This window comes from Sapajus apella, unplaced genomic scaffold (genome assembly GCF_009761245.1).
Source record: "Sapajus apella isolate SASKATOON/1434 unplaced genomic scaffold, GSC_monkey_1.0 scaffold19, whole genome shotgun sequence".
In the NCBI taxonomy this organism is placed as follows: Eukaryota; Metazoa; Chordata; class Mammalia; order Primates; family Cebidae; genus Sapajus; species Sapajus apella.
The window spans coordinates 21,909,229-21,934,877 of NW_022436959.1; the positions used below are offsets into that span (position 1 = coordinate 21,909,229).

The following is a 25,649-nucleotide window of genomic DNA, read 5'->3' on the forward strand; positions in this document are numbered from 1 at the left end:
TTTTTTTTTTTTTTTTTTTTTTTTTTTAAATAGCAGATACTTTTTTCAAATATCTCTCCTAGTGTGAATTTCAGTAAGAGAAATAAGTCTGGAGCAATATAAAGGAAATGGTTCTTTCTTGTCTACGTAGGTCACCGGGAAAGAAGTTCCCTTCTCATCACCTGCATCTCAGCTATTAAAGATATATACAGTTGTACAGTTTGCTCTGATGTTAGCATTTTATGAAGAAACCTTTGCAGATGCAGCTGTAAGTAATTTCTATTTTAAAGAGTGTGAAAACATTATCTGTTACTTTGTTTGAAAATGAAAATAACCTCCCCATATTAAGGTTATGATTTATTCTTCTCTGTAGTTGCCTGCTGTAATTTTGCTAGTATCTCACATTTAAATAGGTAAAACAATTCTTCTAGACTACTAAATGTAAATTAATTAATTCTATCCAAATTGGTTCTATATAGAATGTTCACTAAGTGGTATGCTGTTAATCTGTGTGATAAATAAGAAATAATTTGCCATAAACCAATTTTATAACAATTCAAATAAAAATACTTCAGAAGTCAGAACTAAATGTGTGGGAAAGCATACTTTTCATGAATTTCAACATATTTACCTTCATTTAGAGAATTCCCTGATATAATTACTTTAAAGAGTTTTCAATGTAGAGGTTAATTCCTTTAGTTAATTCCTTTCTAAAGCATTCAGAATATTCTAATTTGTCTGGTGCAAATAGAAGAGCACTAGACAGGAGTTAGTTCAGGGATGACCACTTTGGGAGTCATTTTTTGGCCACCCAGGAATCCTCATACTACCTATATTTCAGAAAGAGCAAAAATAACATAAAGCATATAAAAGTATGCTGTAAATTAAAAAAAAAAAACAAAAACAAAAAAAAAAAAAAAAAAAAAAAAAACAGAATAAAAGAACAGATATTTTGTTTTGTTTTATAGATTTATTTATATTATATTCTTTATTAAAAATTAACAATAGTTCTAAAAAGTACATGAAAGAGGTAAGGTAACTAAATGGTAAGTAGGTAAACTAGAAAACTAGAAAATAGTGTAAAAAATTGCTGTTTTTATACTTTGTTACCGAGAAAATGTGCTCTCCATTAAAAACATCAATGAATCAGCATGTTGAAGGTTACATGGTAACTCTATGAGTAATAGTGATATTGGAAAGCAAGAGAGGTGGTTTGTATTTGCAGCAAAGTGGTGGTTAGGATACCCCTATTGTTTTTTTTTTTTGAGATGGAGTCTTGCTCTTGTCACCCAGGCTGGAGTGCAATGACAAGATCTCGGCTCACTGCAGCTTTCCCCTTCCGGATTCAACTGATTCTTCTGCCTCAGCCTCCCAAATAGCTGGGATTGCAGGTGCACGCCACCACGCCTGGCCAATTTTTGTATTTTTAGTAGAAGCAGGGTTTCGCCATGTTGGCCAGACTGGTCTTGAACTCCTGACCTCAGGCAATCTGTCTGCCTCAGCCTCCCAAAGTGCTGGGATTACAGGCGTGAGCCACCACGCCTGGCTGATACACCTATTCTTTAGGATGTATAGGGCACTTAAAATTGATGGATAAAATATACAAAAATATAATTCTTGAAATGCACAGAACAGCTGGAAAAAAATCAAAGGACACCTAAGGAGCTAAAAATGTTGACAATATATGAATCCAGTGAGGCAACTGAACATATATTCTAATAGCTATCCTAGCTGTCATTTCTAAGGTAATTAAAATAAACTTTTAAAATACAAAAATATGATAACAGCATGCAAAACTCAATGACTTTCATAGCAGCCTAAACAAGTGCATTAAAAGATGGACTAAAATAATCATTCATTACAGAGTACTAAAGACAGTAGATAAACAGATTAATAACGTGAAAGAGATGTTATCTTTAGACATGAAGAACTGTGAAAATGTCTAAAAAGAAAATATAGCAATCCAGGAAAAAACTTAAATGAATAAAGATAGGATTAGTATTCATTGAATACAGAGAAGAATTAATCATTATTTTCAAGGAACAATGGGTATTATATGGGTATTATTGATAGACAACAGTCAATGTCGTCAAAAACTGCATGAGTAAAATAAACAAAGAATGTATGCTGAAAAATGAATCTAATCTAGGAATGTGGTTAATAATTTCAAATAAGACCTATGGAATCATTTTAAGTAATTAGGCACCAGTATAATAATCTAAGTATGATGATGCCACTGTAACAGTTCTATATATTCCATATGATTTATATATTGAATTATAAGGAAAGAAGTCTTCTTGAAATAGGTCCTGAGCAGGATTTTTAGTTAGGAGTGCTAAGTGGGACTTTTAAAATTGTATGTGGCAGAAATTCAACACAGAGTGATTTATTAACTAACGTAACTTTAAAGTTTGGGACTATTGCTTCTTCAGACAGTGCTGAACCCAAATAATGTCATCAGGAATCTTGTTTTCTTATGGCAGCTATGCTTTTCTCAGTGCAAATTCTACTGTAAATTATCACCCTTTATGGTGGCAAGATGGCTAGCAGCTTACTCTAGCTTAAATACTGCCATACAAAGAATCCCACAAGTAAAAATACTCAAATTGAGCCTGCTGCTGTGGCTTGGTTTATCTGTACATCACTGAACGAATCCATGTATGTGGTCAGGTCTGGAATATGTATACAGTCTACAAAAGGGAGGTCAGGGTCAACTACACAGGATCCACATTATCTATGAAAAAAAAAAACAGTGGCTTGAAAAAAAAATTGAGGTGATAGATTATAGAAAAAGGGAAATAGGCTCAAGTAGGCAAATATAACAAAGTTAGATCTATATAACATAATAGATGTTCTCACTCAATCACTTATAAAATATCTAGTAACATATAAACCTGCCTGTAATTAAGATATTTATGGTATGAGTGTCCATTAGATGTCTTATTTTCTAAACAGCAGAATTTCCAATTAAATTTTTCTGGAATACAGCAAGTTTCCAGGATTGATTGCTTCAGCAGTTCAGACATTCAGAGCTTTAAAAAGGCTTCTCTAATACCTTTGGATTTTGTCATCATAAAATAATGATGATAATAATAAAATAAAATAAGATGTTCCAGGAGTATTGAATTTGCCATCTTTGGTCAAAAGCTGTGAGGGCTTTTGGCCAAAGGCGGCAAATTCACCACTCCTAGAGCATCTTGTTAATTTTATATTTCATTTTATTTAAGAGGGAAAACACACACACACACACACACACACACACACACAAACACAGACACATTTCTTCCCAGCAAACTTCCTTTCATGTCTCATTTTTCAGGACATGCCCACACCAACCCTTTAACTAACATCAGGTCATGAATTAACTATGAGTGAATTACATCAAGTATAATTTTTACCCTCAGGATAGAGTGGTGCTCACTTCTCCCTGAGCACATTCTTCATTTGTACCTGGATAAAATAAGCACAGCATTAGTACAAAAGACATGGCAGGTATATATTGGTTAGGCAACCAATAGTGTATGTAATGTGTCCTGCTAAATAGAGTTTCAAAAATTTGTTACAGAGATTATTGGATAATGCATTGAGAAAAGGCAATTTAATTTTTTTAAACTTTTTTAAGTTCTGAAGTACACGTGCAGTATTGTTACATAGGTAAACTTGTGTTATGAAGGGTTTGTTGTATGGATTATTTTATCACTTAGGTATTAAGCCTAGTCCCCATTAGTTATTTTTCCTGATCTTCTTTCTCCTTCCATCCTCCACTCTCCAATAGACCCCATTGTGTGTTTTCCCCCCATGTGCCCATGTGTTTTCATCATTTAGCTCCCACTTACAAGAGAGAACATGCAGTATTGGCTTTCTGTTTCTGTGTTAGTTTGCTAAGGACAATGGCCTCCAGCTCCATCCATGTGCCTGTGAAGGACATGATCCCATTCTTTTTTGTGGCTGCATAATATTCCATGGTGTATATATACCACATTTTCTTTATCCAGTCTGTCATTGATGGGCGTTTAGGTTGACTCCCTGTCTTTGACATTGTGAACAGTGTTGCAGTGAACATATGGATGCACATAACTTTATAATAGAATAATTTATATTCACCTGGATATATACCTAGCAATGGGATTGTTGGGTGGAATGGCATTTCTGTGTTTATGTCTTTGAGGAATTCCACACTGTCTTCCACAATGATTGAACTAATTTACACTCCCACCAACAGTGTATAAGCATTCCTTTTTCTCCACAAGCTTGCCAGCATCTGTTATTTTTTGACTATTTAGTAATAGCCATTCCGATTGGTAGGAAATGGTACGTCATTGCGGTTTGGATTTGCATTTCTCTAATGATCAGTGATGTTGAGCTTTTTTTTTTTTTTCATATGATTGTTTGCCGCATGTATGTCTGCTTTTGAAAGGCATCTGTTCATGTTGTTTGCCCACTTTTTTATGGGATTCCTTACTATACTTTCGTTGGATTCATAATTTGCCAATATTTTCTCCCATTCTGTAGGTTGTCTGTTTACTCTGTTGATAGTTTATTTTGCTGTGCAGAAGCACTTCTGGGCGTTTTTTGATTGGTAGGCTATTTATTACTGCCTCAATTTTACAGTGCACTGTTGGTGTGTTCAGGGTTTTAATAGTGTCCTGGTTTAGTCTTAGGAAGGTGTATGTATCCAGGCAATTCTTCTAGACTTTCTAGTGTATGTGCATATAAGTGTTCATAATACTCTCTGATTGTTGTTTGTACTTCTGGTTATTGGCAATATACTCCTTGTTGTTTTTGGTAGTGTTTATTTGAATCTTCTGTCTTTATTAATCTTACTAGCAGTCTATTTTATTAATATTTTCCCAAAAACAGCTCCTGAATTTGTTGATCTTTCCAATGGTTTTTCATGTCTCAATATCCTTTAGTTCAGCTCTGATTTTGGTTATTTCTTGTCTTGTGATAGCTTCTCTAGTTATTTGGCTGTGATGTTAGGTTGTCAACTTGAAATGTTTCCAACTTTTTGATGTAAGCATTTAGTGCTCTAAACTTCCCTCTTAACACTGCCTTAGCTGTGTCCCAGAGATTTTGGTATGTTGTGTCTTTCTCCTCATTAGTTTCAAAGAACTTCTTGATGTCTGCCTTAATTTCATCATTTACCAAAAAGTGATTCAGGAGCAGGTTATTCAATTTCCATGTAATTGTATGGTTTTGAATGACCTTCTTAGTCTTAATTTCTAATTTGATTGTGCTGTGGTCTGAGAGACTGTGGGTTATGATTTCAGTTCTTTTGCATTTGTGGAGTAGTGTTTTACTTTCAATTTGTGATTGATTTTAGATTATGTGCCATGCAGCAAAGAGAAGAATGCAAATTCTGTTGTTTCTGGGTGGAGAGTTCTGAATATATCTATCAGGTCCCTTTGGTCTAGTGCTGAGTTCCGATGCTGAATATCTTTGTTATTTTTCTGGCTGGATGATCTGTCTAATATTGTCAGTGGGGTATTAAAGTCTCTCATTATTATTTTGTGGGAGTCTAAGTCTCTTTGAAGATCTCTAAGACCTTGCTTTATGAATCTGGGTGCTCCTGTGTTGGGTGCATATATATTTACAATAGTTAGAATTTCTTGTTGATTTGAACCCATAAAGGAATGGAGGAAAAATCTACCAAGCAATTAGAAAACAGAAAAAAAGGCTGAGTTGAAATCCAAGTTTCTGACAAAACAGACATTAAACCAATAAAAACCATTTTAATTTTAACATTATTTACAAACTTTAATGATTGGTGTTGTCAGTATATATTTCTTTTTATGTGTGTTCAAAATTAATAACCAAATTATTCTCCATATAGGAACCCCAATTTTAAACAATACATATATTTGTATGTGCTCTCTGTCCAAATACGATTTTTTAAAGGAAAAAACCACAGGGAAACATATAATAGACTTTTCTTATCGTAGAAAATAATGAGTTAGATTCTAATTTCCATTTTGTGAAGCAAAAATAGGAACTAGGATACTATGGGGCCAGAAGATTTTTGAAAATACAATGATTGGAAATATAGTTACTGTTTGTTCTACTTACGTGTGCTGGAGCTAATGGCGAAACAAATCGTATATTGTACCAGGTTTCTTTGCCTTTAGCCCCCAAAATGACAAAATTTGAACCCACGAATTTCTATCAGGACCAAAGCTTCTGTAACAGTGGCATGAACCACCTCACTCTTGGCGGTGCACACACACACATCAACCACCCAAATGCTTAGACTTCATATTTGTTTAAAGTAAGGTCTCATAACTAACCCCTCACTGATTACTCTGTTTAATGAATAAATCTAATATGTTCATCCCAAATAGGACTGAAATGTACATCATTAACAGAGCTTACATAGTTGAGTAAAGCCAAAAGAAAAGCCAGGCCATCTTTATCTAAATATCCAGCTCTTGAAATACTAACCCATGTTGAGTATAGTTCGCATAATTGATTTTTAATAGTTGTATTAAATAAAATCTCTAAATACCTTGTACTGATTCACAGAAACAAAAGATGGAGTTTTGCTCATTTTAAGCGATGTGAGCCTCCATGTTAGTTTTGAAATAGTGGCCATTAACATTTGAATGCCTGGGCACGAGTGAGTGCTTCCTGGGTAAAAATGTAACTAGACATTGTGTACATTAAAAGATGTGACTTATAGCATGGTTTTCACAAGATTTCTATACTGTATGAAAAACTATATGAGAAATTCATGTAGATATATTGACGAAGAGAAATATCAAGTGTTGAAACCCTTTTCAAACTGAAATGAGAGTTGGAGACAGCTTCACTCCTGACACAGATTAATTTTGAAAGGTGCATTTGCTTGTTTCCCACATGTGTTTTTCTTTGCTGAGAACATGCTGTGTGACTAGAAAGAAAGGCTGCTTATTTGCAAAATTCTATAGTGCCTTTCTAGTCTCAGGGATGTCTAAAAGCATACAAAGACATTAAAATCCAACAGCAATATTTTGTTCAAGATTCACTGTAGCCAATAATCACACAGAAAAGTTGTGGCTGACTTGTAATTGGGGACCCTGCTGTGTTTCCACAGCCTTTTCTGTTTATGCATATATTAGAGAAGATAAATACTTACTTGTTTTATGTATGCAAGTTCTATATAAATAATTTGGGAGTCAAAAAAGTAATTTGATGGCCACCACAAAGGTGTAAAAGACACATTCCTTTCTTACTGAAACTTGCAAAGCATACATTTAAATACATAGTGTTTAGTTTAGTGATATGACCCACAGACTTTTATGTTGATTTTGGTTTAGTAATGCTTAAAAAATTAATTCCTCAGCTGCCAAGAGTCCACTTCATGGGGTGATATCATGAATACATGTTCGAAATAAAAATATGTATTACATTAGCATGTTCTCCAAACTAAAATTGAAAAGGCAATGCTTCTTTTAAATAATTGACATGCAAAAAACAGTTTGAATGTTCAATAAAGTCTTATAATAGGATGTGTAATAAAGTTTCTGCAGATATATTTGAACACAGATTACTTTGATGATATATTTCAAGTTAACAGGGCATCTGAGAGTATCCAATAAAAATTGGGAAACATTTTTATGTTTTTTAATTCCCCTGAATGCCATGTTCTGTAATACATTATGGGCACTACAGTTTTGTAACTGAAGTTTTAATGTTGGCATTTTTTAATAAACCCACTGAAGAAACCTTCTGTAAAAAATCAATATATTTTGGTCTACTCTCATAGCAGAGAGCGTTACTTGCACAGATCTAGCTTATGTTCTACATGAAAGCTTTAAAGCCAATGTCCAAGGTATACTGTTTTTCTCTAGTCTATCCCTTTGGGATTTCATTTCCTTAAGATTTTAGGTGGTAGCTAAGATAATGTGGAAAAAAAAAAAAAGAAAGTTGGGCCAAAATAAGCATCAATTATAATATAAAGCCGTGAAATGAATGTAATGAATGTGTGGTGATGCCTGCTAATGAAAGCTAACTTTCAAATAAGCATAGACTACAGAAATGTAGAAAAGTGATCACTGTGTTTTCTTAATTATAATACATTATTTTTGCCTACTATATTCAAATGTATTAATAAAGTGGGAAATTAAACACTTAATGTCATATGCATCAAATAATGAAATGTTAACTTTGAAATTAAATATATCTTCATATCACTACTAGTCTTTTCTAATTTGGTACGTATCAGGCAGCTTTAAAAGCTGTCATATAACAAACTTTTAAAAGTTATCATATAAGAAACACAATCAATGATAACCTACTCATAATTTAAATTATGATCTCACTTTGATTTATTACGTATATGTAAAAACTAAGCAATTCAGCTTTGGAAACTCCAAGTCTAAATGCACAGTTCTTTGGAGTCACATTTCCTCATTAAAAGTATTCTACATAAAGAGGCTGGGCACAGTGGCTCACGCCTGTAATCCAGCACTTTGGGAGGCCGAGGTGGATGGATTACCTGAGGTCAGGAGTTTGAGACCAGTCTGGCCAAAATGGCAATACCCCATCTCTACTAAAAATACAAAAATTAGCTGGGCATGGTGGCAGGTGCCTGTAATCCCAGCTATTCAGGAGGCTGAGGTAAGACCATAGCTTGAACCCAGAAGGTGGAGGTTGCCAAGATCACACCACTGCGCTCTCTGTCTCAAAGAACTACAACAAAAAATTAATCCATTTAGAAAGAAAGTCTGGTCTATCTCTCTCAAACTGTCTTTTAACACCGTTTCTTGTCCATATTTTCGATTATAATGAAAGGTATGTAGTTTATAGATCCATTTGTTTCTTAGTGAGGAAATAAAAGTTTCCTAATAAAAAAGGATGAGGAAATTTGTACTGATTTCATTGAGATCTTGAGGAAAATACAAATTATTCAGAGTGGCTTCACAAAATAGTTTTATTGAGCATTCAAGAAAGATAATATGTTAACAAGGGACTCTTTCAGCAACTATTGTAGGATCTTTCTTTGCTAGAGGCTTTCAGTCTTAGACTAATTACTGCCCAATACTGAGGCACAACCCTTTCGTGTTCTCTACTCGGTGAATGTCCAGTGAATCATGAGGATTTCCAGCCTGTCTGGTAGGAATATGCATGATACACATAATGGGCATTGTAAACGCTGATCCTTTTTTGTCCCCAAATAACTTCTTCGGTGTATCATGCATAAGTTGATATACTGAAGACTTGACAGGCACTCTGCAAATTTTTAGGATTCTCTATGTATACAACTCTCTACTTTTTTGGTACTCTGTTTTCCCAACAGTAGCCTCCTTGGTTTCTCCCAAGTCCTGGATCCTTCTCTGCAATTCAGAGAATCCATCATGCTCCTTTGGGTCCCTCTGCGTTGCGTCCTAGAAACTCTCAAGCTGGGAAACTAGTGTGATAGGTATCATGTCGTTTGTATCCCATTTCCCTAAGATCATTGTTCTTTGTTGTCTGGTGCTCTATGGTTTGAAAATGATCATTTCAGATATAGTGTTATTGTTTGTTTTTTCCGGTAGGAGGGCAAATTTTTCTGTCTTGTCAGGTACACATTCATATTTTAACGGAGTAGGACCATAGTGTCAAATACAGTTGCCGCGTATCTAATATTTCAGTATTTACAAAATACAATATAATCTTTGTCTTTTATTTCTTACAAATTTTTGTAGAAATGGATAAACTTCATGTCAATGCAATGTTTTGAACTATATATTAATTACACTTTTTAGCCAATATATTTTCACCTTTGATATATTTATTCTATTTGCTTCTTTCCTGAAATTCTAGCAAATGTTTATTCTACTTATATCCTTTTTGGTATGCTTTAGTAGTAGCCACCTAGGGAGTTCTGAAAATTTAGAAAAAAATAATAAGATAGCCAATATTGACAATAAGAGCAAGAAATTTTTTCAAGACAGATTCTTGAGACCCACATATGATTATACATTGCAGTATGGTGTCACATTGGACTCTTCTCTTGTGTTTATGTTGTAACACTGGGAAGCATCTTTAAGCCTTAGGATTCAGCATGACAAATCCACAAGCTCATAGCACCTGAAAGGTGGAGTTATCAAGCCATAGAGATAATGAGGGCAGTAGGATGAGTGTGCCAGGAAACTCAAACTGCTGCCTTCACACCAGACGTTGTCGAGGTGTAAGTGTTAGGCAATATCAGCCTTATTTTACAGATGTCTGAGAAGATGAGCATTAATCAAAATAATAACTTTTGCAGATCTTGTCAGGCACCTTTTAGAGAAACTACCAAAAATGCACCATCTTGTTATAAAAAGAAAATCTAGACAGTGTCTTTTCTAAATTCTCAGAATAAAATTATGAAAAATATTATCAAATCACCTTTGACAATGCATAAGTTTAAAAAGAGTTCTTTCCTGTAGAAGCATACTGTTATTTTAGGATATAGTGGCCAAGTGTGATAGCTCCTTTGTGAGATTTGTTGAGTGAGAAAATGTGAGAGGAAGTTATATTGACCCCTAAGGGTTCCCCATGCAAGGATAAGGCAGTGATAGTCTTCAAGAACAAAAGGGCTCACTTCTTTATAATATCTGTGGGCAAAAGAAGAATTTCCACACATTCATTGATTGTTTACATAACATAGCATCAAACATGTAATTCTGCAGTTATTGTGTTGTTAATGATATCTCTTCCTAAGTATTTTTTCCCATCTCTTTGAAGAAAGTTGGAGGAGATAGGGTTCAGCAGGCATACCTGGGGTTGCACATCTAAACCATCATCCTTGCCTTGGGAAACTGACAAAAATAAGAGCTACCAAACTGTTTGGAACTTGATAGATTTCGTTTCTTTTTCTTTCTTGTTTTTTGAGACAGAGTATCACTCTGGTGCCTAAGCTGGAGTGCTATGGTGCGATCTTGGCTCATTGAAACCTCCTCCTCCCAGTTTCAAGCAATTCTTATACCTCAGCCTCCCGAGTAGCTGGAATTACAGGCCTGCACTGCCACCATGCCTGGATAATTTTTGTATTTTTAGTAGAGATGGTGTTTCACCATGTTGGCCAGGCAAGGCTCGAACTCCTAATTGAACTCCTAATTCAACTCCTAGTTGGCGTCAAGTGAATTGCCTGCCTCAGCTTCCCCAAGTGCTGGGATTACAGGCAGGAGCCACTGTGCCTGGTGGGACTTGACAGATAATTTTTAAAAAGGAAAAATGATTTATTGCCTCATAAAGCTATTTATGGTTATGATCTTTATCAGATGCTTTCTGTGATTATGAACTGATCATACATCCAAATTAAAATGGAACTAATTTAGAATAATTTGATTTGGCACTTCAGGACAAAGATATTTTGTATGAAAGATAAACCAGTATATAACTTGAAATAGGAGTAAATTCAATGAAAAATAAAATCCTTCCTGTTATAAAAAACTAACAAGTTATGTGTGATTTTACTTACTGTTTAAAACACAGGAGACTAAATATAGTCTTTAAAACCTATAAATTCTATTTTTTTTCTTTTTGCTCTAGTGTACTTGGCCAATGGTCTTATCAACAAAGACTAATGTGATATGAATTCAAGGGCAGGGATTTTGTTCTTCTTGGTTACTCAAACTCATATTTACCATAGTGCCCAGCACATACTCAGTATATATTCATGGAATGAATGTGTAGAATTTATTTATTTATGCTTGAGACAGAGTCTTACTCTGACTCCCGGGCTGGAGTGCAACGGCATGATCTTGGCTCACTACAATCTCTGCTTCCCAGGTTCAAATGATTCTCTGCCTCAGCTTCCCAAGTAGCTGGGACTACAGGTGTGTGGCACCATGCCTGGCTAATTTTTGTATTTTTAGTAGAGATGGGGTTTTACCAGATTGGCCAGGCTGGTCTGGGACTCCTGACCTCAAGTAATCCACCCACCTCAGCCTCCCAAAGTGCTCAGATCACAAGCATGAGCCACCATGCCCAAAAGAGTGTGTAGAATTTAGAGATCAATTAATTATCTGCCTTACTAGTCTATCAAAGGATGCTATATGGAAAAACTTAAGTTCCATAGGAAAATGGACCCTAAATTAAGCATATGTGTTCTACATTGAATTTCCTTTTCAGTACTCTCAGTTTCTTTTAAACTCATTTTTGGGATAACCCTGTTTTTTAAGGAATTAAAGAAATAAATATTAAAGTACTAATATTTAATATTTAGAAACATTTAATAATTTAATATTAAACTATTGATTGAATAATTTTGTTGAATTTATTTTAAAGTTTGAGGAATATAAAATATTGGTATTAGGCAGGGTATAGTGGCTCATGCCTATATATCCCAGTACATTAGGAGACTGAGGCCGGCAGATCACTTGAGCCCAGGAGTTTGAGACCATCCTGCACAACATGGTGAAACCCCATCTCTACAAAAAATAGAAAAGTGAGCCGTGGACCAGGTGTAGTGGCTCATGCCTATAATCCCAACACTTTGGGAGGCCAAGGCAGGTGGATCACTTGAGATCAGGAGTACAAGACCAGCCTGGCCATCATGGTGAAACCCTGTCTATACTAATGATAAAAAGTTAGTGGGGAGTGGTGGTGGGTGTGGTAATCCCAGCTACTCAGGAGGCTGAGGCAGGTGAATTGCTTGAACCCAGGAGGCAGAGGTTGCAGTGAGCCAAGATGGTGCCATTGAACTCCAGCCTGGGCAACAAGATCAAAACTCTGTCTCAAGAAAAAAAAAATTAGCTGTGCACAGTAGCATGTGTCTGTAGTCCCAGCTACTTGGGAGGCTGAGCCAGGAGAATAGCTTGACACTGGAAAGGAGGTTGCAGTGAGCCAAGATGGTGCCATTATACTCCAGCCTGAATGATGGTAGTAAAACCCTGTTTCAAAAATAAAATAAAATAAAACAGAACATTGTTATTAAATATTTCATATTAAATTATTAATTAATTATATTAATAATGTTTTCTTCCAGGATTTTTATACTTTGAGGTCTTACACTCAAAGTTTTAATCAATTGTGAGTTCATTTTTATATATGGTGAAAGGTAGGGGTCCAGTTTCAGTCTTCTGCATGTGGCTAGGCAGCTATCCCTGTAACAGTTTTTGAATAAGGAGTCCTTTACCCATTGCTTTTGTCAACTTTGTCGAAGATCATTTGGGACATTGGCCTAAAGGGAAATAATTTACAAGTAAGTCTTCAAAAGCAATTTCAACAAAAACAAAAATTGACAAATGGCACCTAGTTACAATAAAGAGCTTCTGCACAGCAAAAGAAACCATCAACAGAGTAAACAGACAATCTGCAGAATGGGAGAAAATATTTGCCAACTATCCATCTGATAAAGGACTTATATCCAAAATCTATAAGAAACTTAAGTAAATCAACAAGCAAAAAACAAATAACCAGATTAAAAAGTGGGCAAAGAACATAAACAGGCACCTCTCAAAAGTAGATATACAAGTATCCAACAAACATCTGAAAAAATTCTCACCATCACTAATCATTAGAGAAATGCAAATCAAAACCACAACGAGATACTGTCTCATGCCAGTAAGAATGGCTATTAATAAAAAGTCAAAACACAACAGATACTGGTGAGGCTAAAAAGAAAAGGGAACACTTAACACAACGTTGGTGAGAAAGTAAATTAGTTCAGCCTCTGTGGAAAGTAGTTTGGCAATTTCTCAGAGAACTTAAGACACAGCAATCCCATTACTTGGTATATATCCAAAAGAAAATAAATCACTCTATCAAAAGACACATACACTCATATGTTCATCGCAGCATTATTCAAATAACAAAGACATGGAGTCAACCTAGGTGCCCCTCAATGGTGGAATGGATAAACAAAACATGTTATGTATATACCTGGAATACTATGAAGCCATAAAAAAGAATTCATGTTCTTTGCAGCAACATGAATGTAGCTGGAGGCCATAACTCTAGGTGAATTAGTGGAGGAGCAGACAAACAAATACTGAAATTTCTTACTGATAAGTGAAAGCTAAACATTGGGTGCCCTGAACATAAAGATGACAACAATAGACCCTGGAGACTATTAGAGCGAGGACGAAAGGAGGAAGGCAAGGGTTGAAAAACTAATTGTTGGGTACTATGCTTATTATCTGGGTGATGAGATCATTTCTATCTCAAACCTCAGCATCAGGCAATATACTAATATAACAAACCTGGAAATGTATCCCCTGAAGCTAAAATAGAATTTGAATTTATAAAAAAATAAAGATTCCATTTTCTCAAATATCATATTAGCAATGTAATAAGAATTATTAACATTTAATCTTTTAATATTTAAATGTAATATAAAATATTCCTTTATTTTGTCACTCATTCAATAAACATATATTGGGTACTATGTTGTAGGCACTTGGGATACCGCGGTGAACAAAGAGATACAAAGTTTCATTGAGTTTATATCCTAGCAAAAGGAGATGGACGACAAACAGAATGCATCAACAAACATATAAGTGTATAGCAGTGATAAATCATATGAAGAGCAATAAAACAGAAAATGGTTATAAAGAGTTATGGAGAAGCACTATTTTGTGTTGGAGAGACAAGGATGTGTATTTCAGTAGAGACCTGAATGAAAAGCACCCTAGTGATCCCTGAGGGAAGTCATTTCAAGCAGAAGGAATAGTAGGTGAAACAGACTTGAATGGGGAAAATGCTTGTCATGTCCAGGAATAGGAAAATTTCTGACATGGTTTATTATGAGTTAAAGAGAGAAAGTTCACTAGACCACTAGGGATTGATAGTGAGGTATGGTGTATTTGAGCTAGACTGATGACTTTGAGCTTTATTCTGAGTGAGTCCCTGGAGGGTTTAGAACATGAGTGACATGATCTGTCTTACCTTTAAAAGCCTCACTCTGCATACTGTAGGTTGGGGGCTGTGAAAGGTGGACAGGCAATTTTAGAAGTAGGAAGACCAGCTAGAATAGTATTTCAACAGTTATTGGGGAGATCATGTTGGGGTGGAACAGGATATTAGTTGTGCTATTTATAACACATGCTTTGATTCTGGATAAATTTTAAGAATGTCTTCGATGTGTTAGAAGTAGACAGTGACAGAAAAAGTTAAGGACCAGTCACAGATTTTTGTCTTCAGCAATTGAGGGCTAGGAGGTGTGATTTTCTAAGATAAAGAAAACTAGGGAATGTATGGTGAGGAGGAGCTCAAAGGCAGTGTTTTAGTCATGCCAAGTTTCAGTTCATGTTAACCAGCTAGAGATGTGGACTAGGTGGTGGATTCCTGCATTAAGTTGGTTTCCACTCTGATTCCAGTAGTCAGGATGCAGTTTGGTAAAAAGAGTTGTTTCTATTGTCCAGGGATCATATGTTTCCTAACCAAAATAAGTACACATACTTATTCCATCTCTGAGTTTCGTATGACATCTGGAAGAGCTAATAGACCTTCTATTTATGCTTCTCAGTTGTTTATCTTATTGTAATTAATTAAGATTAGCCTAAGTTCCTGAACATATTAACAGTAATACTAACCATGACCATCAATTGACTTTTTTACTCTGTGCCAAACACTCTTCTAAGTATTTTATAAGATTACAGTCCTTGCCAAATGCGTATTTTATTTTAACTATACCAAACATATAACTGAGGCTTTAAAATGTCAAATAATTTGTTCGTAGTTACATGGATGGTAGGTTTGAATAATTCCAAATTCTGTGTTCTTAAAGAGCATTTGCAATCATACTATAGTTTTTGACACAAATTATTTCTCCCATTTATGTAAATTTTTCCCTGCCAAAAACCACAATGAAGCAATATAGTGAGAGAAGCCATTTTAATCAAAGTAACTGAACAAACCCTAGTTATTTCTACCACCAGGAAAATATTTCTGTTATTTTTGTGCTCACTCTTCCTAAGCAGACTGTAAGGTTTATTACCGATGTAAAATGAGGAAACTGAGGCAAGTATGAGAAAATGAGAAGCCAATTTATTCAGCTCCCGTGCAAGGTTCTGTGGTCCAGGAAGGGGCCAAAGAAGTCACGCCCAGCTGTTTAGGTCATGGGGTTTTATGGGGAGGGAAAGAGATTGATTGGCTATTGGGGAAACAAAACAAAGGCAATTTTATTGGCTGTCAGGAATCAGGAAGTACCTGAAACTAGTTGCCATTGGTAGGCAGGTGGGACTTTGGGTAAGTGGGCCTTGATTGGCTGTTGGAGAAACAAAGTGAAGGCAATCTTATTGGCTACTAAGAAGCAGGAAATGCCTGGAGCTAGTGGTTATGGGTAGGCGGGTGGGACCTTGGGTAAGCGGGCCTCCCGGGGGCATACAGGGCAGACTGCTACTGGGCAGGGTCTGATGGGGCTTCTTTAAAAAATTTTCCTGCAGGGTTTATCAACAGTGGGCTGGAGGTTGAATTCATAATTTAGTGCTGAATGTGGGCTTGGATCTGGTATGCTGAGGCGGGTGCGAGGAAGCTGTGTGGCAAGGCCAGATAACGAACTTGGGTGATGACGCAGTTATCAGGCACGGAGAGAGATGGATGAGTCCGTTTAACCCGCTGTATGGCAGCCAGCCTTAGACAGACATTGCTGATCTCCACATGTTGAAATATTAAGAGTACTCTCCTGCTCTGGTCTAAGACATTCTGGCTTCCACTGACTCCCCTATCCTGTATATAATACCTATCATCGTGCCCCTATTCCTAAACATTCTAATACTTTGTATTCAGATTTTTGATCACTCACTAATATTTTTATATTAAAAGTATTGCTTTAGAGGGTTTACAATCTCTTGACAGTTCTGGCTGCCACTCCAGGAAGTTGGCCGTGAGAGATGGGGCTGGTTTTTAGAGGGTATGAAGCTAAGGTACTGCATGTGAGCAAACATTGGAACTGGTGGCTTTTGTTTATTGTTTACAACTTTGGACAGATGCAATTCAGTTGCAAGTAGAGGTATTAGCTAATAGTAAGGTGAAATTCCTTGTATTCATTTCAGGGTGGAAAAAAGGAAAGAGTACTTGCATAATGTTTTGGGCACTATTTTAGCCAATCTGTTGTATCACACCTCTGGGTTTTCATAAAGTTGGAACTTTTAAGCTCCACCATTGAGTAAGGAACTCATCCACGAGCAGTGTCCAATCCTTTGAATTTACTGATCCACTTTTAATATGAAGTCGTGTTCACCTGGCTCTAAACTTTGGCTATGTAATCTCCATTTAAATTTCTGCCATTGGCTCCTTTAAATCTATTGCTCGTATGTATTCTACTATCATCATGCTTTGGGATCAGGCAGGCCTATTTTGAGTTTCAGAGGCATTATTTGCTGTCTGTGTAATAAGGATAATCCTTTGTTTCCCAGATTTTTTTTTTAAAGAAGCGGATATAATGACAACTACTCTGCAAAGTTATTGGGAATGCAAAAAAATTGAAGTACAAGAAACACATGCCATAGAAGCTGTAAAATAGATGTTCAATAAACATTATTAAATTTTGAAATGTAAATTGAATGCATGATTAATTTATATTCTCATAGAAAATTGTTTTATGTTATAATGATTCAAAAGATAACTTTTTTAAAGTTTATAATTTATTTCCAATACATTAGGATTAAAAACAGACTTGATCCAACTGTACTCTTTAATTCATTTCTTCTGAAGAAAAGTACAAAAGACCAGACTAAAATTGAGACAAGGATTTAAAGGAAAATCTTTTGACTTAGAGTCCAAAAACAAACTGTAAATGGTTCATTTTTCCAAAATAATTAGTTTTTGTACATAATATAAATACTTTTACACTATAAACAAAGATTGCTGTATATGTACTTAAATTAGAATTCTGGTATCTGCTTTTCCTCTAATTTTGCTGGAGCACAAAGCATATTTGCAAGTCAGAAATCTAATAATCTCAATGGACAGGCTGTCTTAGAATGAGCATTTATCCTTAAGGTACCTGTAAAAATAATATTCATTCTTTCCCTTGGTTTAAAGGCCAATATGTCAGTAAGTTTTAATTTACTTTACAAATCTCTGCCATATTAACATGAAGAGCACACTAGTGCTTAACATTTAAGCATTAAAAAGATAACTTTCGACATGTATATATGAGCATGTAGATTTCATCAAATATGAGTGGATGCACGTAATCTCTTTTATATATGTGTTTTCACTCATAAACACGTTCTCCTTTAAATATTTTCTATATTAGAGAAAGCTTTTCATTTGAAACAAAGATTTTGTGATACTAAAAATGGCCATTACAGTGTTTACTCATTTCAATGTGATTAATTTATCTGTATGTGGAGACTCACATGCTTCAAAAAATTATCAAAGTCAAAACTTTAAAGGAGAATTTTAGCATGAACACTTGAAGCAAAATATCATTATGGAATTGTCCAATTACTTCTCCAAATGCCTGAAAAGAAACCAAATAACATTAAGAAAACCAAAATGGTCTCTGTGTAGTCAAACTTTCTGAAAAGTGTCAATTGCCAAGAGGTGTAACAGAAAATAAAGTTTGGGCTGTTTTGTCAGCTTTAACTGTTCTTCTACCTTTTAACAACTCTCCTGAAGGCTCCATTGATCTCTGTGTTTGTTTGACAGGCGCTGTCACCAGTGACTCTCCTTCTGAGGGTTTGGTTCATTATCATGACCTTGACTTCTATTGGATTTCTTCTGGATCAAAGGCAAGAAGTGAAATTCTTGCATTGTTTTTACATTTACTCAATTCAAGAATTTTCCACAGAGTGGTATACTATCAGCACATTAGATAACTTTATAGTGTAGTTTAAAAAATAAATACAAAACTTAGGTATTTGACTTTTCATTTTTTTAGAGTAGATAACTATATCAGTTTTCCTAACCACTCATTTTTTAAATGAAGTATGAAGATATGAACTCAGTGAAAGGAGTCACTCTTACTTTAAACCCTAGAAATTTAGTTGCCTAATATTTTATTTATTAGCTGAAAATAAATTTTACCCTAACTCATCAATGATCAAACTAAGCAGTACATTGATAAAGAACAGATTGTCCCTAAAAAGATGAGATGAGTGTCCTTTCTTAGTTTAATCCCTGTTTTCAAATAGCTTCAGGGGAGATGTTTTTCAAATATATTAAAATACTAGGTATTTCTTGAGAATGAAAAGTTCATCTCTATGTTAATTACAACATGTAAAAACATGAAGAGCATATTTAACGCTTATGCATATTAATGACATTTTATTTCAGGCCCCAGGCAGCTATTATGGAAACTCTTCGTTGCTTGCTGTTCCTAATACTGTACAGATTTGGTCACCTGAAGCCTCTTGTCCCTTCCTTATCATCGGCTTTCGAGGTAGGACATTCATCTTAGGTAGCCACCAGATAGTGTATACCTATTGCGTATTTAATTTATTCATTCAACAGTGTTTTCTCTACTTCAGTTCTGACCAGTACTTGTGGGAAATTTTTTACCTTTTTTTTTTTTTTTACCTTACCAGCACTTGTTAGTTGTGTCATCTGAGCTAGTTAATATTGCTGAGCCACAGCTTTTTGGTTTCTAAAGTTGGATACCATTAACCTCATAGAGTTGTTGGATATATTACAATACATTACACAAACTTTATAAAGAAGTTAGACCATGTACTAGGTTCTCAAGAAGTGGAAGAAGTGATTTAACAAAAAATTTTTGGCAGAGACTCTGCCATTTAAGTTTTTTTTTTAAAGCTTTTGAAGTAAAAATTGTGATCAAGATTCCTTGTCAGTTACCTATGAAAAGTAATCATTCTACAGAAATAAAGTCACTGAAGTCAATGAGATTTTTCAACAACTGTGAAAAAAAAATCTGTGATGATTAATTCTTATCTTCCAAAAATCATATTAAACTGTGGGAATATATTTATTGTTTAGAATCTAGAAAAATGTTAAAGACATTTATTTTCTTATCACTAAAGCATTAATAGATAGTGTATTATGTTTTTAATTTGAGAGTTATATTGCTTAACTTTGGTGCCAAGACACCTGCCAACACCACCAGAATGTGCAACGTGTAACTTTATTTAAGCTTGAAACATAAATATGAACATCGCCCATTTCTAGCATTAATGAAAAACCTAATATATATGCTTTCATTATTCAGTATTGATTACAAATTGAAACAACTCCTTTGGAAGAAATTTGATGATATCTATCAAAATTGCAAATACGCATATCCTTTAACCCAGCATTTCACTTTTAGGAATTTGTTCCACTGAAATGGTATGCTCACACATCTGTGAATTGGTGTATATGTGATATTATTCATTGTAGCATTACTTGTTATGACATAATATTAGCAACAATCTAATTACATGAATAGATGCATATTTAAAAATTATTATTGATTAATAAAGTAGTAAAATATGGATCTATAATAATAAAACAAGAAGCCCTTTAGTACCAGTAAGGAACAATCTTCACCATAAAACATGATACAGGGTTTCATGTGAAGTATTCTGCCATATGCTGCACATAAGTATAAAAACAGGGAGAGGGAGATATAGGTATATAAATGTATAAATGTATTTTATTGTATTTATGTAAATATATCTAGGAAGATAAACAAGAACCTAACATTTGCTTGTGGGAAGAAAAGGTGACTTTTGTGGTTAGAAGAAAGGAAGAAGCGGAAGATTCTTTATTAAGTTAATATTCTTTGATATCGATAAAACTTCTAAACTTCTAAACCATAGAGTTATATTTACACATTATGTATATTGTGTGAATTTAACCCATGAAGCATACAATCTTAGTATCCAGATCTTGGATATCATCTAGCTTAATATATTCTGCAATATAGTTGATATGTGTACATTTGTTTTGTTTCTTGAAATTATAACCTAAAAGCAAAATAGAGAATTATAAATTATACATATTTAATAAAATTCAGAACTACACATGCCAAAAAAACACAAAATCAAAGAAAAATGGCACTTTAACAGCCTAGATGAGGGGCACATTCTAATTTAAGGCATGAAAGACAATAATTTCATTTAATGAGACTACTCTTAGGTTTATGGTGATAGTTTATATTACACACTCCAGAAGCAAATAGAGAACATAGGTTCCTTACTTTAGTCAATGTTGTAAACATGTGGGAATGTGTGCTTACAAAAACATACTGCATTTAAGATTCTTTGATGATGAGATGGTGGAGGGCAGTGTAGTATGTCCAGCTTTTAAGCGTAATGAACTCTAGTGTAGAATCGTGTCAGTTTACTTACTTAGTTAATAGATGAAGGTGAGTAGTAAAGACTTAAGCTTTGAAGCCATATTGCCTGAATTTGATTGTTGGCTGAAGAACTGAGTAGCTGTGTGTCCTTTGGAAGTTACTTTGCCACTGAACTATCCTTGTTCTTGCTTTCCTCTTCTGTAAAAGGAAGAAGTATAACCTCCATTGAAATATGATTTTGAGGATTAAATAAGAGAATATGTGTAAGGGATTTAGCACAGTGATAAATGCATAGTAAGTGCGCCACAAAAGTTAGGTCCTGTTATTATGGTTATTATTTTATATGAACTTAAGGATTGCTTGAAATAATTCTTTGGCTTTGGCCTGCCTTGAAATCCACAAGTCAAGTTTGGGGACAGCTAGAATGAGAAGTGGGGAAGAACAGCATTGTTGAGGAAATGTCAGAGCTATGAATTCTTAGTCTGACACTCGCTCTGTCTGTGATTTTGGATTCTATGCGTCAGGTTGTTCAACTGTGAAATAGGTTTAATGGGAGCTAACATGTATTGAGCTCTTACGATGTCTAAATGCCTTACTAGTATTGCTCGATTCAGTATTCATACCAAGCCTATCATGTAGTTACTTCCATTATCTTCACAATGAGAATATTGAGGGGTGTACACAACTTGTCTAAATATACATAACTATTAAGTGATAAATCAGGGAACAAACTCAGGAAGTCTGACACTATAGCTCTTCATCATCCAGGTACATTTTTATTGATGTAATGATAACAATACTCCTCTACCTTAAGGGTTGTAGCAAAATGTAGCAAAAGTAGCTTGGAAATGTAAAGAGCTCTAATAAAATGTCTCATCAATTTAACTGAAAAAGTGTTTTGAAAAAGCAAGTGGTTTGAATAATTTATCTCTGAATTATTTTTGGTTTATGATTCAAAGAAGAGAGAACATGGAAAAATCTTTCAGGGTGTTTAGCTACCCTTTCCAGAAACTACTTCTGTCCATTTGGGCACATGCGCAACCAGTTCTTCAAGAGGACACGTCGCCTGTGATTTACCACTAGAATTTTTCCTTAAAAGGATGTTATAACAGTATTTAATTCACATGGTTTGGTAGAAAAATGAAGTGCCACAAAGGAGAGAACATAGGAAGAAATGATAAATTATAGTTATCCTTGTTCATAGTACCAGTACTAGAGTGTTAGTATTATTAATAAAGCTAAACCATTAATGATTAAACTTGAGCAAGTCTTCTCTCAGAAGACGTCAAGGGAGATGGCAGCATAAAGACTGAATAAGTATTTTGCTAGCAACCTTTTTATCTGTGAAGTGGCCTTTTCTTTCCACTTCTTTTTAAAGTTAAACATTGTAAAAATTACAACCAGTTACTAATTCTTATATTCTTTTTAAATTTCTTTTGAGAGGGAGTCTCGCTCTGCAGCCCAGGCTGGAATGCAGTGGCACAATAGCTCACTGCAACTTCCGCTTCCTGGATTCAAGCAATTTTCCTGCCTCAGCCTGCCCAGTAGCTGGGACTATAGGCACATGCCACCGTGCTTGGCGAAATTTTTTGTATATTTAGTAGAGACAGGATTTCACCATGTTAGCCAGTCTGATCTCGATCTCCTGACCTCGTGATCTGCCCACCTAGGCCTGCCAAAGTGCTGGGGTTGCAGGCATGAGCCACCGTGCCTGGCCAATTCTTATATTCTTAATTATGAATTTCAAATGTGTGTTTTCTTCACATTTGTATCTCTTAGAACTTTATGTAAATCTTTGCTATTTATCAGAGTTTTAATAAACCTGCTCTTTTATTAAAACTTTTCTTCAATAATGAGTATAGAAAGCTAATAAATGTCTTCAGTGACTCCATTCAATATGAATTAGGGCTGACTGACTACGAGTGACTGACTATGAGGACACTATGTTCTCTTCATTTTTCTTTGAAGCTATGACTAGAATCAATGTCAGTGAAGCAATAGATCCCCTTTCTCCTGTAAATCAATGTTGAATATGCTGGCAGCATCAGCCTGTAGCCCTGTGACTCTTCTTTATCTAGAAGGTTGGGTGGAGGTTTCTTGTTATATTATTTTATTATATAAGTCAAACTCTGTAAGTTTGCTTGGTAATAGGCTTCCTACATTATTTGAGAGGAGTGTGCCTATCAAATTTATAGTTATCTCCTTTCTGACAAAGTTATTCATCTGTTTTGTATAAACAAACAGTACAATGCAGAGAAAATAGATTGTAAGAAGATATAACCACGCTTTATTAGTGGTTATGTTTGTGTTGTTACCTAAATGGTTTCATTATTCCTCTCTTTTTTTGGTTATGAGTTTATTCTTTAATGAACATATGTGCCCTTTAATCTAAAATCTCAATATCTTTTTTTTTCAACTAAGTTTCCATGTTCAGAGTTTTGTGATAGGTACTGAGACGAAATATTTGAAAGATACAGCTGCATGACCCTAGAGTTGTCACAGCCTCAGTCAAAGACACCAGCATGCTGATGACAATGACAGTGAGTAGCCCATTGTGGAGAGAAGCTGCATCTAAGCTGCGTCGACAGTGTCCTATGGCTCCTACTCATGTAAGGCGTCAGTTAGTAACCAGTGATTTCCAGAAACCATGATTCTTTAAAATGCCTATATTCTAGCTATATCCAACTGGCATCACTACGGTGGAGGAGGCACGGGAGTTACTTTGACTGCTTATTTCTGATTTGTTTATAATTTATTAGTTTTTTTTTTTCTTATTTTTATGGGGATCGTAATCTGATTTTATCTGCATATGTTCTCAGGTGTGGGCTTAAAGCATGCATACACTCTTTATTAATCTCACAACTGCCTGCCTTAAGAAATGACCATATCCTGGCATTTACTATAGCTTTTGTATCCAGTTGATCCTTAAACAACATGGGTTTGAATGCACACATCCATCTATTTGTGGATTTTTTTCAATAAATGTTACACTTAGTGTGCCTGTCTCTCTGGCTTCCCCTTCTACCTCCTCACCTCTTCCACCTCCTCTACCTCCTTATCTTCTTCACCTCTGCCACTCCTTAGTTGGCAAACTCACCTCTTCCTCCTCCTTCTCAGACTACTTAACATGAAGAAAATGAGAAAAAAGACCTTTATGATGATGTACTTCAGCTTAATAATACATTTTCTTCCTTAGCATTTTCTTAACGTTTTCTTTATTGTGAGAATACAGTGTATCATACACGTAACATACAGAATATGTGTTAATCATCTGTTCAGGTTATCAATCAGGCATCTAGTCAACAGTAGGCAGTTAGCAGCTACATTTTCAGGGGAGGTGAAAGTTAAGCAAATTTTTGACTGCACAGGAGGTTTGCCCTGCTAACCTCCGAGTTGTTCAAGGGTCAAGTGTACTTACTGCTGATGATGTAATACTTCCGTTGAAGCTTATAGGTATTTTAATGTTGTTATCAGTCATTCCTTCCAGACTTTTAAATACCTCTGTCTGCTTTTATTTCTCTTCTGCATGATGAGAATAATAATAGTAATACCTACCTTAGCAGGTGGACCTGTGGATTAAATAAGATGATAAATACAAAAAATATGTATAATAATGTCTGTAAATGTGCAGTATGTTGTACCCACTCCACCAAAAGCTTCAGTACCACTGACATTACCACTCTCATGTTACTACTAAGAATATAAATAAGTACAGGCTGTAAAGCACATGTGATGATTTTAGTAAGGAACACAGCATAGGTTCTCCATTTTCCAGTTAGATTCTCTGAGTATTAAAAATGTCTTTGGAATATGAATTTATAGTATTTTTCAATCATTCAGATACAGTATCATATGGAAAGTTTTGAGGATTTTTTGTATTTTATGATTTCCTATATCACAAATTAATTGTGATTGCAGTGACCAGGTAACATACAATAAAACATTTTATTTGGAACTTGTTTTTTAAATGTGGATTATTCAACCCAGCTTAGTGAGAAATGAATAGAGGTAGGAGTTTAGTAGTTGACTTTGTATTTTAGGATAAAAAAAATGATTTCTCTAAGACACAGCAGATAACTGTTTCTAACTGTCATGCAAAATACTATCTTTGTTTATTGAACTCATATTTAAGAACTTCTTGCAAAAAAACTTTACCTCTAAAAGAAACACATGGTATATAAGTAGGCTACTTTGATTCTTCTCATTGTTTATATTTAGGGTATTTCATTTTTTAAAATGTAAATATATTTCTTTTAAATGAAATTTTATCACTATAGTAATAGAAAACCACAAATTAGAAATACCCAAAGCATAGACTTAAAATGTCATCAAGTTATGAAGTAAAAATTAACATAAATATGAGTAAAATAATAAATCTAATTATTTTCTAAAACTCCATATCTGAAAATAAAATCCTTATGAAAATGGCATTGAAGAGGATCATTCAGTAATATGGGGATATTTATCTTAATGCCATTGTTAAAATCACTTTTATTATTTCCATCCCAATCTCTCAATTTAAAAAATTTCATACTTAGGT

General features: G+C 34.8%; 1 protein-coding gene across 2 annotated transcripts in view; it reads left to right on the forward strand.

The window, feature by feature from the left end:
* AGMO (alkylglycerol monooxygenase) overlaps window positions 1-25,649 on the forward strand; it is a 342,064-nt gene that overhangs the window by 172,058 nt on the left and 144,357 nt on the right. For both annotated transcript variants that reach the window (XM_032287062.1, XM_032287061.1), the window contains 3 exons: window positions 131-247; window positions 18,523-18,605; window positions 19,150-19,255. In XM_032287062.1, the coding sequence (XP_032142953.1) occupies window positions 131-247; window positions 18,523-18,605; window positions 19,150-19,255 (306 nt within the window). The remainder of the gene's footprint in view (window positions 1-130; window positions 248-18,522; window positions 18,606-19,149; window positions 19,256-25,649) is intronic.